Source organism: Artemia sp. Qi Xiang Cuo, chromosome 5 (assembly GCF_049724085.1).
Source record: "Artemia sp. Qi Xiang Cuo chromosome 5, ASM4972408v1, whole genome shotgun sequence".
NCBI classification, from domain to species: domain Eukaryota; kingdom Metazoa; phylum Arthropoda; class Branchiopoda; order Anostraca; family Artemiidae; genus Artemia; species Artemia sp. Qi Xiang Cuo.
This window is the reverse complement of record NC_142798.1, coordinates 35965967-35982317: the sequence shown is the minus strand read 5'-3', so window position 1 is coordinate 35982317 and position 16351 is coordinate 35965967. Positions and strand designations below refer to the sequence as shown.

General features: G+C 35.3%; 1 protein-coding gene across 1 annotated transcript in view; it reads left to right on the top strand.

Moving 5' to 3' along the window:
• The window catches only part of LOC148952090 (arfGAP with SH3 domain, ANK repeat and PH domain-containing protein-like), a 43530-nt gene extending 27576 nt beyond the window's left edge, over window positions 1-15954 (top strand). Inside the window, exons 5-7 of the mRNA XM_089089133.1 lie at window positions 5388-5473; window positions 5760-5913; window positions 15658-15954. Of these exons, the coding sequence (XP_088945259.1) occupies window positions 5388-5473; window positions 5760-5913; window positions 15658-15954 (537 nt within the window). The remainder of the gene's footprint in view (window positions 1-5387; window positions 5474-5759; window positions 5914-15657) is intronic.
• Window positions 15955-16351: the final 397 nt, after the last annotated feature.

Sequence of the window (16351 nt, the reverse complement as noted above, 5' to 3'; positions counted from 1 at the left end):
ACGGCATAGGTCCAATTTTCTTTCGGTATACAACAACTTTAGTAAATACCGGAAGAGCAGTGGTGTCACTTTCAACGGGTGTCCGGAAGAATTCGCCTTTATCGGGAGAGAATGAATAGCAGAGCTGCAAATCATAAGATGTAATTACTCGCTGTCCATTGATAGTTACATATATGTTTCCTTTGGACAACAAAAGACGAAATTTTGGCAAAGTCATTAATTATTACACACACACAGGAAAAGGGTGGTTTACTTTATCTTCAATCTAGACTGTCTGAAAACAAAAGTATTTATTTACATAATGAACTGAATGTAAACGCTGTCTAGAAATGAAGTATTAAAATTGAAAGAAAGAATATCGTTTAGTTTCTGTGAATCATCTTCTGTTTAGACGTAATTTAAAAAATGTTTTACTGATTTGACCTTTATGCTCGATAAGATTGTAATAGTCGGAGATTGCGACGACATCAACCCTCATCCTCTTTACCAAATATTCGATTTCCAATTCAGCTTATATATAACCCGTCAAAACAAAAAAAGCGCAGAGACCCTATATGACTGAATGTAACACGAGGAAAAGAAAAGGAGAGAAAAACACATAAACAGAAAAATTAAACAATGAACCCAAAATAAACAATATTTACACTCGCAGGAACAGAGGAGACCAATCGTGATTAAGTTCAGGGTACTTGTTAAATATCCCGACCAGACGTGAGAAATATGGTCTGTTTGATTTGTTTAAAACCGGTTTCTCTATTTGCATTCGGAGACAATTAGCATACGCTCAGTGAGGTAAACAGCTATGTAGGTATATTTTAATTATATATTTAATATATAGAGTTGTTATTTTGGTTAGGTTTGATATTTAATATAATGAGTTCTGGGCGGTCTGCTTTCCATAATTCTCTGTTATAGTTTCCATAATTTTATTACTAAATCATTACCTTTTCATCATATTTTAGTATATTTCATTATGATTAACCGAACTTCACTTCTTGTGTCGGGTCGAGGTATTTAACAAGTACCAAGTTTACTGACAGAAGATTTGAAATCTTCCGCTATTTTATCAATAATTGTAGATGAAAAATGAGTGTATTTTAGATGAATTCAAAACAAATTAAGACGAGAAAAAGAACAGCCATAATCTTTCTTTCTTTTGCTATTGAAGTATAAATGAAACTTGAAACGAACAGAAATTTAATAAATAATCAATGCAAACAAACATACAATAACTATTAATTTGAATGAATGAATAAATTTTAAAGCGAGTGGAACTTAGGTATCGCCTCCTTCTCTCACTGTTTAAAACGACCTTTACTTTCTTTGAAAAACATCTTTTTCTGAAAGTTTTTTTAAATTAATTTTTGTTCGTTTTTGATTGCAAAAAGTTTCAAGTCTTTAAAAATTGCCTATTTCAAAATCAAACTTTTATTTAAAAAATCAAATGTTCATCAAAATATCAAAACTGGTATCAAAGTAACAATATCGAAGTGGAAAAGTGGTTTTGTATCAACCTCGGAGTTTTTATTATCTGATGTTCGAACTATTTTTAACAAAATGGCAACCCCAAAGTTTACATCGGAAGAGTTTGGGGAAAAAGGGCATGGAGGGGGTCTAATTTCTCTTCAATCTGTTTAGACTCTTTAAAAGTAAACTAAAGATTTCTATGTTCAACCCAATGAGCCCTCTCTAAAGTTTATACGAGCACCCCTTCTATAAGAACCATATTTATTCCCAGAGTATAACTTACAACGCATGTCCCTGGGCCCTTGGGGGTTGTGTCGACCCCGGAGTTTTATTATCTGATGTTTTAACTAATTTCAACAAAATGGTCACCTCAAATTTTTATCGGATGGGTTTATCCATCAAATAAATCCAAAGGCGTGGAGGGCGGGAGGGGCTAGTTGCCCTCTGATCTTTTTTTACTCTGAGAAAATGAACTAGAACTTTTAATTTCTATTCAAATGAGCCCTCTCTGAAGTTTATACGAGCATCTCTTAAGTAAGAACCATATACGGCCCCAGGGCATAACTTAAGATCCCTGCCCCTCTGGCCCTGGGGGTTGTGTCGACACCGGACTTTCTGTTATCTGGCCTTTGAACTATTAAAAAAATGGCTATTTCAAAATTGGTATCGAATGGGTTTGGGGAAAAAAGGGTGTGTGGGGGGGGGGCTTGTTGCCCTCGGATATCTTTTGACTCTTAAAAAGTGAACGAGAACTTTCAATTTCCAATCAAATGAGCCCTCTCTGAAGTTTATACGAGCATCCCTTTCATAAGAACCAAATACGCCCCCCGGACAACACATACAACGCCTATCCCCCGGGTCCTGGGGCGTTTTGTTGACACCGGAGTTTTTGTAATCGAATTTTTGAAAAATTTTCAAAAAACTGGCTATCTAAAAATTTGCAGTGGATGGGTTTGGGAAAAAAGGGTTGGGGGGGCCATTTGCCCTTAAATCTCTTGACTCTTAAAAAGTGAACAATAACTTTCAATTTCGAATCAAATGAGCCCTCTATGAAGTTTATACGAGCACCCCTTTCATAAGAACCATGCTGGCCTTCGGGGCATAACTTAAAACATCTATCACCAGGCTCTGGAGGGTCGTATTGACACTAGATCTCTTCTTATCCGACCTTTGAACCATTTGTAACAAAATGTCAATCTCAAAATTTTTATCAGATGGGTTAGGAAAAAGAAGGCGTGGGGAGGGGGGGGGGGCTAGTTGCCCTCGCATTTTTTTTACTATTAAAAGTTTTATACGAGCATGTCTTTCATAAAAACCATATATGCCTCAGGGCATAACTTACAACGCCTGCCCCCGGGCCCTGGGGGGTTGTGTCAACGCCAGAGTTTTTGTTATCTGACTTTTGAACAATTTTTAACTTAATGGCTATCTCAAAATGTTTATCGGGTGCATTTGGAGAAAAGGGGCTTGGGGGAGGGGGGGGGGCTAGTTGACCTCCAATCTCTTTTGACTCTCAAAACCTGAACTAGAACTTTCAATTTCCAAATGAGCCCTCTATGAAGTTTTTGCGAGCATCACTTCCATAAGAACTATATATTCCCCCAGGGCAGAACTTACAACGCCTGCCCTGGGACCCTGGGGGGCTGTGTACGCCCCGGAGTTTTCGTTATATGGTCTTTGAACTATTTTTAAAAAAATGGCTATCTCAAAGTTCTTATCGGATGGGTTTGAGGAAAAAGGGGCGTGGCGGGAGGGGGAGGCTAGTTGCCCTCTAATGTCTTTTAACTCTTAAAAAGTGAACTAGAACTTTAAATTTCCAATCAAATGAGTCCTCTTTGAAGTTTATACGAGCATCCCTTCCATAAGAACCATATATGCCCCCAGGGCATAACTTACAACGCCTGCCCCCGGGCCCTGGGGGTTTTGTCGACACCGGAGTTTTTGTTATATGATCTTTGAACTATTTTTAACAAAATAGCTATTTCAAAATTTCTATCGGATGCATTTGGGAAAAAATTGTGTGGGGGGAGGGTTGAGCTGGTTATCCTCCGACTGTGGGAGGAGTGTCCTGCTCAAAGATATAATTTCCAGAATTTTAATTACGTTGAACAAATGGCCATCTCAAAATTTTGGTTGGATGTGTTTGGGGAAATGGTGGGCGTGGAAGGGGTGTTAGTTGTCTTCCAATCGCTTTCGACTATTAAAAAGAGCACTAGCCCTTTGAATTTCTGATCGAATGAACCCTTTTTTAAGTTTCTACGACAAAGCTTTCTATGAAAACCTTATATGCCCCCACGGCATAACTAACAACCCTTGTCCTGAGGGCTGTGGGGGGAGTGTCCTCCTCAAAAAAGTAATTTCTATCAGGAAATCAACTAGGTAGAATAAAATGGCTATCTCAAAATTTTGATTGGATGTGTTGGAAGAAATGGTGGGCATGGAAGGGGTGTTTGTTGCCTTCCAATCACTTTTGACCCTTAAAAAGGGCACTAGAACTCTCGATTTCCAATGGAATGAGCTCCCTTTGAGTTTATATGATGCCCCTTCCATATGAAGTGCCTCTGGGGGAAAATAAATAAATAATAAAACATTGGAGCCGTATGGCCTTTACTATAGGCAACGCTATAGCGTTGCCTCTGACTGTGAAATTTCATATCCCGTAAAAATCACACACCCACCCATAAAATTTAAGAAATTCTATTAGACTGTCAAAACCTGTGAGCAAACGACAATCAAAAAGCGGAGCACCGTCCTCATTGGGTATTTTCGGGTATATTTTTGATTCATGAATCCTTTATAATAGTTTTTTTTTACGGCTGATATAAAATAAACCTTTTTTTTCTATACCATATACAAGTCTTTTTTTGGATCACTCAAAAGGGTGCCTTTTTTCCGCCACCCGGTGTACGTCTCACAACGACACGTCTTTCTACCACGCAGAAATACGGGTCTATTATGGGCCCAGGGTCCATAATAGAACTCTGGGGGTTCTATTATGGACCCCTAGGGACTATGCCCCCTTGATCTGCGCCTCCTATCGAGGTACCTTCTGTAAGGCATTACCCTATCCGCCACCCGGGGAAGTGTTGAGTGGCCTGGGGGAGGCCCCTTCTAAGAAGTACACTCAGTAAACATAATGGTAAAAAGGCCAATCATATTGATTATGTTATTTTAAATTGAAGATACAAGGCACTAGGGTATACAGGGGTGCCGTAAGTGATGCTAAAATGAAGATCATTATCTAATAGTGTCTTCAATTCATTTAAAGGTGAAATTTAGGAAGGGGAACTATCTTTCAAGTAGATATAACGTTGATAGACTCCAGAATGAGACTTGGCAGGAACTTTCCAAGAACTGTTGGATATGAAAGTGGATAGTTTACAACTCCAACTCTCCGTGAAGCTGGAGGAGGGCATTAAAGTGTTATTTTAATTAGATTATAAACGGAGGGCATGGATAAAACTGCCGAGGATCTGAAAGTTGCACCCGGACATCAATATAGTCAGATGCTGTTTTGACATATTAAGAAATCGTGAGGAATTAGTCAGCCTGGACTTGTCCCAGTTAGGAACGGAGCATTAAACAGTGATAATAAAGTTTTAAAGAGAAATGGGTTAAACATTTTGAGAAAAAAACACCAGATTTTTTGACAGTCTGAAAGTGAAGAAAGATTAATTTTTACAAGGGAGAGTTAGAGGGGATACAAAAAGGACTGAAAAATAGCAAGTCATCTGTTGCAGATATCGTGGTAAATGAGTCTTTGAAATATGGTGGTAAAAAGTGTGCTTTTAGGAAGGGGAGAGGAGTCGTTGGCTAAATTTTCACTTTTAATTGCTCAAAACTCACTTTTAGTTAGCTGCTTGATTATGTACCAGCCTTTATTGTTTTTTTCAAGACTATATATTTTCCTTTCCTTGCAGTACTTGATTCGGGTGAATGAAATAAAAACGAAAAAGGGAGTTGACCTCTTGGAACATCTCATCGCATACTACAATGCTCAAACTAAGTAAGTTGTCTTCTTTATATTATAATCATCGGTTCTTTTCTATTTGCAGCTTTCTTGTTCTTCATTTGTGTCATATAGGGTTTGCAAAGCAACTTTTTAAGGTAATTCATAACTAGGCCTCGATACCAAAGGAAGTTTCGCAAAGGTTTACACCAGCTGTTGCGTATGGGCTAAAGTTGTAGAGTAACGTGTAATGCATATTGCGTTTACGAAAGAATATGTTCCGGTTCAAGTTTAGCTTTGGCTCTTGTAGCTAATTGTTCTTTTTCTTGTGTTCATTTTTCAGTTATTTCGAAGATGGAATCAAAACAATGGAACAGTTCAAGAATTTCGTTCAAGAGCTATCGGGAAAGTTGCAAAAAATTCGCCAAAAGCAAGATGAAGAAAGACGCCAACTTGTAGAGATCCGGAATCTTATTAAAAGCTCCCCTGGATTGGAAGTAAGAAGATTTTCACTCCGATGATTGCTTCTGCTATGTACCTTTCTCTTGTGCTCTCTCTCTCTCTCTCTCTCTCTCTCTCTCTCTCTCTCTCTCTCTCTCTCTCTCTCTCTCTCTCTCTTTATCCATGTCTTCTCCCTCTCTTTCTCTTCCTCCCTCTGTCACTTACTATCAATCTGACTCTCACGACGTAACTCACTCACTAAAAAATAAGATATCAAGTGTATGTAAAGATTATCATGTGTATGCCAAGAATGTAGTTTTGACAAATTCTTTTTTTCCCTTTTCTTATGATTAAAAAATGATTCACTCAAGGATTGTTGCTCAGCAAAAATCGAAGTGAAGTCAAGTAAAATACTGGCTTAAAATGGAATAATTTGTATGAAAATAGCCCTTTTTCGAGGCTTTTCTCAAAAGAAGGACAATAAGCCCCTTAAATAGTTGCTCTGCTCCAGTTCGTATATATATATATATATATATATATATATATATATATATATATATATATATATATATATATATATATATATAGGACCTAGAGCATGGAGGCTTCGCCGCCGGGCCGCGGCACTTGGCAAGCCTTTATATATGTATTCTTACTGTTGCTTGTCTTCTAAACACAGATAATTTGAGCCTTTTCTTTATATCATGACGTCCAAATGGACCTTAATTAGAAGTAGTGCCTTTGTAGAATTATGTTTTTTTTATTGGACCTTTAACTTTTTCCTTAGCTTGTCTTTTATCATTATGAAAGATATATCGCCGAACCTTTGTTTCTTTTAATTGTTCAGATGTTGGGACAAAAACTTGTTTTTCTTCCAATGATTTATCTAGTCCAGGTTTCTGATTTTCAAAGGTATGGTAGGCATTTATAACCTTATCTATGTCAAAATCAAAAACTAAATTATCGTTGTTATCTTTTTCAGTTTGTTTGGCTCGTTTTACTTTGGCACGTCTTTCGTCATTACTAAATACATGTCATAGAGCCTTTGTTTTCTTTAATAAAGATATGAGATGAATTGATTACCTTAGGCACGTAAGAATCACAAACCCAATCATCATCGCTATCATTTTCAATTCTGACACGTTTTGATTCTCGCTGTCCAGGTTGTTTTTAGTTGACTCGCTCACATGTTCGGTGTCGCATGTCTTCTAACCGCGCATGTCTTTGCTCTTCATTTTTATTTTTTACTTGCTCACTTGATCGGTGTCGCATATCTTCTAACTGCGTGTGTCTTTTCTCTTCATTTTCATTTTTGACACGCCGCCGCTGTTTTTGCAACCGCGTGTGTATTTGTTCTTCATTTTTATTTTTGACTCGCTCACATGCTCGGTGTCACATATCTTCTATCTGAGTGTGTCTTTGCTCTTCATTTTCATTTTTGACTCGCTCACTTGCTCGGTGTCGCATGTCTTCTAACCGCGTGTGTCTTTGCTCTTCATTTCCATTTTTGACACGCTCTAGCTGTCGTTTTTGCATATTTTCTAACCTAGTCTTTTCTCTTCATTTTCCTTTTTGACACGTTTTTGGATTTTGATTACTTCAGACAATTTAGCAAGGGCCTTTGCTTTAGCTGCCCGTATTGGTGCTGTCGCAATTGATGGTCCAGATTGTTTATTTTCACATCTTATCACGTTCTATAGTTCAGGTGTTGGTTCCATAGAATCATCATTTTATAGTAACTGCAATTGCAAATTTTCGTTTTTTGGGCCTCCCAACAGACATTATATTATATAAATAACTGATGCGCTGGAAACTCAACAATCTTATTTATGCTATGCATGACATCATATAGGAAAATGCTTGTATGATGTACTAACATAGTACTTGACGTCCTTTGCAAAAGCCTAAATTAAGGCTCTAAGAAAATTTTCTCAGACTTCTGACCTACTTAGATCGTTTTTTATTGCGAGAATCCCAAGATATCAAATTTTATGAAAAAATATGGAGCCGTTTTTGTAAAAAAAAAATACATAAATATACATACAATTATTGCTCGTTTCTAAAGATAGTATTTATATATTCGTATTTATATATAGTAGTATATATATATTCTTCAGGTTAACTAATCACCGCACCTTATTTGTTGCAAAAAAAAGAGATTTTGTTTTTTTCAGTTGGGCATTCGCATTGTTTTATTTTGATTCATCATATTGTATGTCTAATACATATCTAAACCTGATCAATTCCAACGTAGTAGGCATTCCTAACTACATTATCTAATTCATAAAAAAAAATACAAATAAATACAGCCTTTGAATTAAATGCAAGCAAAACACAATTCAAGTTGTTTCAGACGAAAGTAAGAAGTGACGTTAAAAATTAAACGATCAGAGATTATCGTAAAAATTAGGGTGAGTGCCACCTCCTAAATATCAGCCCTATGTGCTAAAGTTTATGTTATGCTTTGCCTAAAGTATGTTAGGGCGCAACAAATATAGCTAGTTGATATTTCGCGAGCTTTTTTTTGAGCTGATTGCTTTGCAAAACATTTGAACTTAACATTTACTTTTTATTTTATTTTTTGTAAAACAGATTGTAATGGCTATGGTGGCAATTCATTCACAAAATGTTGTGAAACCAGTTTAAACTTTATCGTGAAAAATTGGTATTCCGAAATGGGTGTGTCGAATCTAAAAATTATCGTGCATTTGTAAGGGATTGAAAGGTATACTGAAAATAAATATGGCGAACGAAAGGGAAAGAAATTCGTTAGCAAAAAAAAAAAAATATTTGTCGTTTCATACTTAGAGAGAGTTTTCTTATGGTAGTAGCCTCTTCGCTAGCAAATGATAGTCGGCAGTACTCCTTGATGTCTTTGGATGGCACTGCTATTAACCAAATGAATTATTGTCTGTAGGTTTTGTTAAGTAGGAACAGAATAAGGAAAGCTATGTTTCAAAATAGTGGCCTATCATTTTCAGGTGTATCTAAAATTTTAAATATAGAAATTTTGTTATTAAAAAAAATTGAACAGAATCTTATTAAATGTGCCATTTCATGTAAAATATTCGGCTCTGATTTTTCTGAGTAGTTCTTCAAATCTGCACCTAAATTATCTTTTGGTGTTTACAATGGGCAAGCCTCTATTGGGACCCCGTCCCCATTTTAGGGGTGTTAGACTTTATTAAATATTAAATGTTTATATTTTTGTACAACAATTTAAGGGCATCTTCTATGGCAACAACTTTTGATCTCTCTCCATTGGATATAATAAATACGTTTACTCGTGTATATTACCCTTTAGAGTCCAGGTCTCATGGCCATACAAAGCAATCGAGATAATCAGATTGTTGAAGAGATAGATTTTTTAGCTAATTTAAGATTTAGCCCCACTTCCAGATTTTCCAGATAGTCTCTTGAAGCTGGAACTAGTCGGCATTTGATATCGGTCGTATGGCAGTTATCAGCAGTCAGGACTTTTTATGATAGATGACTGGTCGGCCGTTTGAGTACGTGGGCATATCTCGCTGTGAATGGTTATAAAAGGATCATTTTTTTGCTTGTGAAAAGATGTCGCTATGATTTTTTTTTTCTTTTTTTTTGCGTTTATTAGCATGTTGAAAGTTTTCTTGACTTGGCTGATGTAGTTCGCCTATCTTTGGAGTTCTGCAGCGGTTGAAGACGTTTAATCACTATAGTCAGCATATCTAAGCTTGCAATCAAGGATTCCACATGTCTCTTCACCGTATTTGGCTTGTATGAGTGACTGTATAGCATGCAGATAGTGATTGAACAACTGGGGTGATAGAATACACTCTTTAAAATAGCAGAGAAAGTTGCAAATTCATCTGAAAAACCATCCAGGTTAAGTATTTGGCTTCTAAACTGTTCATACAAGTTCAACTAGGACACCGTAGTGCTTTAGAATGTGACATAGGCTTTTCCTCTAGATTGGGTCAAAGTCTTGCCGAAAGTTAATTATAGTATTAGTAGGTCTGTGTCAAACTCGATGAATAGGTTCATAAACTGTCCGTCAATGAAGACTTTGGTGGCAGTTGAGCGCCCTAGTTGAAAGCCATCCTGGTATTTGCCCGGAACGTAGTCATACCTAGTTCAAAATGGTTTACAGTACATGATTAGGTATAATTATATTGGACAAAAAAAGTTGAACATTGATAAACAGAAAATTATCTGAATCCAGAGGCTCTTTAGTCTGGACAATATGAAAATAAATTGTTTTATTTTTTGTATGCATTTGCACGTGCATAAAATGTATTTAATGCTTTAATTATTATGTATATTAGGAGTGTGTTCAAGAATTAATTTTAGAGGGTTCAGGTCGGGAATGGGGAGGGTGGAAGTGAAAAGAATCTTAAATCAGGCTTATTGTATTAAAAATAAAGGATATCATAGTAAAAAGTAGTATTGTCCGGGTTGCAGCGGTAACTAGCAGCCTAGTAAGAGACAGATCACGCCCCATATTAAAAACTAAAGCAATCCATCACTCCTATAAACAGTGTCACATCAAAACAAGAAATACACTATTAGAACCGCCTTGTCCAAAACCTCTATATAGCAAACTTACCGTCCCTTGGCTTGAACAACAAGGAAAATATATTGGCTTGAAAATCAATAAAAGTGGCTGCAACCATGATATTATCCACATACGGCATCTTTCTTTCTTTCCTTTTTTTTTCTCCTCAGCTAGCTGGCCACGGGAGAATCATAGAGAGCTGTATATTGGCTTATTTTAAAGGAAATTGCAACATCTAGTGCCTTTTATAATTAAAAATAAAATAGTCTTTAAAATAGAATCAATCTTGACAAAAAAACTGGATTTTCGTGTACAAGCTTGATGATTGACGTTATAATCGTCTATAGGTTATAATCATATGTGACATAATAAGTGAATGCAATATTTATATACGTTCATCTTTCGACAAGATTATTTTATTTTAGTTCTAACTTCAGGATCGCTAAAGTTACTATGTAAACTGTGTATTTCCATTAAAAAGAAATCATTTTTTATTTTAATTTTCAGTTCAGGATTGCTAAAGTTATTATGTAAATTGCAAAAATATATATGATGTCTGAGCAATAATTTTAATTTTTTAATTAAAACTAGAGCAATACTTCAAAAATTTTAAACTGTTTTTTTTTTTTTTTTGCTAGGTTCTAACTACTCGACATGTAGCTAGCAACCGAATAAGAGACAATCACGCCCCATAGTAAAAAACTAAAATAACCCATAACTCCTAGAAATAGAGTCAGGTCAAAACAAGAAGTACCCTATTAGAACCGCATTGTCCGAAATCCCTTTGTAGCAAACTTACCGTCCCTTGGCTTGAACAACAAGGAAAGTATATTGGCTTGAAAATCAAGAAAAGTGGCTGAAACCATGATATTCTGTATATACGGCATCTTTTTTTTTCTCCTCGGCTAGCTGGGCACTGTAAAATCGTAGAGAGCTGTATAATGGCTCATTTTAAAGGAGATTGCTACATCTAGTGCCTTTTTGTAATAAAAAATAAAATAGTTTTAAAACAATCAATTTTGGCAAAAAAAACTGCATTTTCATTTACAAGCATGATGAACGACGTTCTGCTGGAGCCAAACTGGTTCTGACTTAACCCGTAAAGTACGCTATGTATATTTGCAAAGAAAAAAAATTCAACTTTTTTTTTATTTTAGTTTTCAGTTCAGGATCGCTAAAGCTATTATCTAAACTGCAAAAATATTTATGGTGTCTAACCAGTGATAGTAATTTTTTAATTCAAACTAGAAAAATACCTGGAAATTTTAAAGTTAGTTTTGTTTTTTGTGTCCTGGAACCAAAGTTATTTTTGGCTTAACCCATAAAATACGTATCTATATAGCGATGTCCTATATTTCCAAAGAAATAATTCAAGTGTTTTTATTTTAATTTTCAGTTCGGATTCGCTAAAGTTATTATTTAAACTGCAAAAATATTTATGGTGTCTAACCAATAATACTAGTTTTTTAATTCAAACTAGAAAATACCTGAGAATTTTTAAATTAGTTTCGTTTTTTGTCTCCTGGAACCAAAGTCTTTTGGCTTAACCCGTAAAGTACGCATCTCTATAGCGTTGTTCTATATTTCCAAAGAATTTTTTTTTTCAGTTCAGAATCGCTAAAAGCTATTATGTAAACTGTAAAAATATTTATGGTGTCTATCCAATAATACTAATTTTTTAGTTCAAACCAGAAAAATACCTGAAAATTTAAAAATTAGTTTTTTTTTGTTAGGTTCTTGCTACTCGACACGTGATTTCATGGATTTAATTTTAAACATTTCCGGGTTGCAGCGGTAGCTAGCAACGTAGTAAGAGACGATCACGTCCAATGTTAAGAAATATAAAAACCCCTAACTCCTAGAAAAATAGTCAGATCAAAACAAAAAGTACACCATTAGAACCGCCTTGTCCGAAACCCCTATAAAGGAAACTTACCACCCTTTGGCTTGAATAACAAAGAAAATTGCATTAAAGAATGAACTTTAGTCCATAATAATCTTGGTTGCACTGGTTGCTTGCTTTTTAGTAAGTTATATTAAAAGACGAACATTTGAAGACCAAACCATTACATACAATGCACTTAGTTAGCTGCCTGATTCTTTGAGGTTCATCTCTTACTACTCCAAAGAAGAAAAAGCCATAGGCTTTTTCCTGTTTTATCAGTTTAAGGAGGGTCCTAAGGTCCTCTTTGTGCATGTTAGGAAAGGGGGTGCGTTTTGGCACATCTTCGATTAAAAATAAAAGCAGTTGATTTTTCTAGAAAATTTTAATATATAATAGAAAATAACAGAAACAGAGATATCGGGGGAAATAGATTTGCTGGAAGTATGAAGAAACATATAAACAAGTTGGGCGTAGCAATATTAAACGTAACCCTCTCTAATTGAGGGCCAAATTTGACAACACGGAGGTATGTAATGTGAATCTTTTAAAAACAGAATTTCAGTGAACTTTTTGGAATACGAGTAACCTATATTCTAAGCATATAGAGAGGAATGGCTTTATGGCGGAGAGGGGAGGGGGTTGAAAAATGTGTGGATTATGTTAAGAACATTAGAATTTATCTATTGAAGATCTCGAGAGGGGGTTGGGCCTCCTGGATAAACGAAAGGAATCACACCTAGTTTAAAATACTTATAGTACTTGATTCTGCATAATTTGTGTTTGACGAAAAATTTGAATATTGGTGAATCAAATGTAAAAATAATTCAGGAACTTGGAGACTCTTTCGTCTCGAATAACGGACCCCGTGAAGATGAATCTTTTATTCTTTCTTAGATCATATTTGCCGCCTTGCAACACGTTGTTGCATCAAGTTGTGTCAATGCTCCTGTTATTAAACATGCATCTTAAGTGTTACCTATTAGTGACATATTAGTGACATCTTAATTGTTAATAACTAATTACATATATATATATATATATATATATATATATATATATATATATATATATATATATATATATATACATATATACATATATATATATATATATATATATATATATATATATATATATATATATATATATATATATATATATATATATATATATATATATATACATCATCATCATCAGGGACGTATGCAGGAATTTATATTAGAGGGTACATGCGCAAAGTGAATGAGTAAAAAGGAAAAAAAAATCATTATATGCAAAATGAAGTAAATCTGGGATATATAGTGTTTTTGTTTAAATAGGGAGGGGGCAATGACCTCTTGTGTATGTGCTTAATCAGATGTGAACGGAGGAGACTTTGAGGGAAAGGTGACATTTTAGGGAGACACAACTTTGACAGAAAACAAAACGATAGATAAACTGTATGAAGAATATAACGGATAATAATAAAAACAAATATAAGAGATATGGGGGGGGGGGTCTGAAAGCCTCCCCTAGCTTCGATGTCGGCCTGAACCTTTTCCTTGACAACTGTTAAAATTCACTTTCTAATATTGCTGCCGTTTTTCAGAGCAAAACTAAGGGTGCAATTTTAAAATTTTTATTAATCAGGGAGGCAATCCCTATTCTGAATTAGGGTGTAGTTTTCAGTTAAATTTTCACTAATATATCATACAAAAGCCCACGAATCTGTCAAGCTAAAAATAAATCTACCATGTTTTGCCCCAGGCTTCTCGTTTTTACCCCTCGTCCCTTCTCGACGGCTTTATTGTTTTAAAAAATAAAGTTGTGAAACAGAGTCAAACTTTAGCGTAAAGAGCGAGGCGTTGAGGAGGGGACAGCTTCTTTCATATACGGAATAATTTCTGTTCGTTTTAAGTTTTAATGTCGCTCCTTACTTTCAGTTTAAAAAAAAACTTGTTTTTTTTTAGTTAATTTCTGATCGTTTTTGAATTAATGCAGCTTTGATTTTGGCTCACCGCACATGAATAATTAAAACGAAATTCACATATTAATTTTCCTTTTTTGGCTAATTGGCTTTCTCGAAACTTTGTTCTGACGTAACTTACGAATTAACTTACGTAACGAATTTTTATATTCGTATGTTTTTATTACGTATATTAGGGAGTTCGCTCCCTAGTCAAAACCTCGCTCTTTTCGCTAAATTTCGAATTTTGTTCTAATCACAAACCCCTGAATCACAAAAGCCGGTTAATTAGAATTGATAGCTCTTTTGAAAGTACTAAAAAAAAACTTTAGCGTAAAGAGCGAGGTATTGACTAGGGGGTGAACCCCCTCATATACGTAATAATTTTTGTTCGTTTTAAGTTTTAATGTTGCTCCTTACTTTCAGTTGAAAAAAAACTTGTTTTTTATTTGATTTCTGATCGTTTTTTAAATAATGCTGGGAAATCTGGCGCCCCCTTCATAGAAATGTCCCATTCCCCAAGGAAATATCCTCCATGGAAAGATCCTCCCCCCGAACCCCTACACAGACCCCCCCCCCCCCCCAGAAAAAAATTCCACCTGAAAACGCCGGTATACTTCCCAATAACCAATACTATATGTAAACAATGGGCAAAGTTCATAACTTGCAACCCTTCCCTCGTGACCAGTGGGGGATAAAGTCATCCTCAAAGACATATTAATTAGATTTTTTTGACTATGCTGAACAAAATGGCTATCTCAAAATTTTGATTGGGTGACTTCGGAAAAAAAATGAGCGTGGGAAAGGTCCAAGTTGCCCTCCAATTTTTTGGTCACTTAAAAAGGGCACTAGAACTTTTAATTTCCGTTTGAAGCCCTCTCACGATATTCTAGGACTACTGGATCGATACGATCGCCCCTGAAAAAAAAAAGAGAAAAGAAAAAAAATCCACATTTTTGCAGATAGGAGCTTGAAACCTCTATAGTAGGGTTCTCTGATACGCTGAATCTGATGGTGTGATTTTCATTAAAGTTCTATGACTTTTAGGGGTTGTTTTCCCCCTTTTTTCGAAAATAAGGCACATTTTCTCAGGAGCTTAACTTTTGATGGGTAAGCTAAACTTGATGAAACTTACATATTTGAATTCAGCATAAAAATCTGATTCTTCTGATGTATCTATTGGTATCAAAATTCTGTTGTTTAGAGTTTCGGTTACTATTGAGCCGGGTCGCTCCTTACTTACAGTTCGTTTCCACGAACTGTTTGATAGAGTTTGAAAATCCATCTATGCCTACACATTTAAATTCTAAGATACATTTTGTGCATATTATATGGCAAATTTTATTCCGCTAGGTGGCTTTTCTGGTCGTTCATGTGCCCTCGTCAGAGCTGTTATTTTGTTTCTTTTTTATTGAACCTAAATAAAATATTGCCAGGTTCCAAATCCAACTGGAGTGTACAACCTACACCCTATTCACAATCAAGCGAACAAATCTTATGGCGCAATGATAGTTGGGCACCTTCTCAAAAAATCAGAGGGAAAAGTTCGTAAAGTATGGCAGAGACGTCGATGTGAAGTCAGAGATGGGATTTTGACGATTTATCATGCAGATGAATCGAAAGCACCGACTGAAGTTAATCTGCTTACTTGCCAAATAAAATTAGTACCTGATGAAAAAAGATGCTTTGATCTCGTTTCGTGTGAGTATTTTATTATTTTTTTTGTCGGTTAAATTTGAATTTAATTGAGCTGAAAACATTCAATCGATTAAATTAGGAAACGCAATGAGATCGTCTTTACCTAAGGATCAATTTGTTATTCGTAAAACTTCCAACCTTACCTGTTCGATTTCGTTTAATTTCTTTATTTCATTGCAAACATGATTTAAATCTGTTCTCTGAATGTCTTGAAATTAATTCTTATTTTTTTTTAGTTTTCGTTTTCTCTCTCCTGGATACTTGAAACCGTGCAGATTTTACGAGTTCTTAATTAATTTGTATTTTTAATATAAGTTGCCTTTTATTGTCCCCTCCCCCTCCCCTCTCCCTTAAAATGTTTGTAGATTGCTCATTACTGCTTGTTGCAAAAATTTAGATTTTTTGTGTATTCTGTTAGCTACTACTACTACT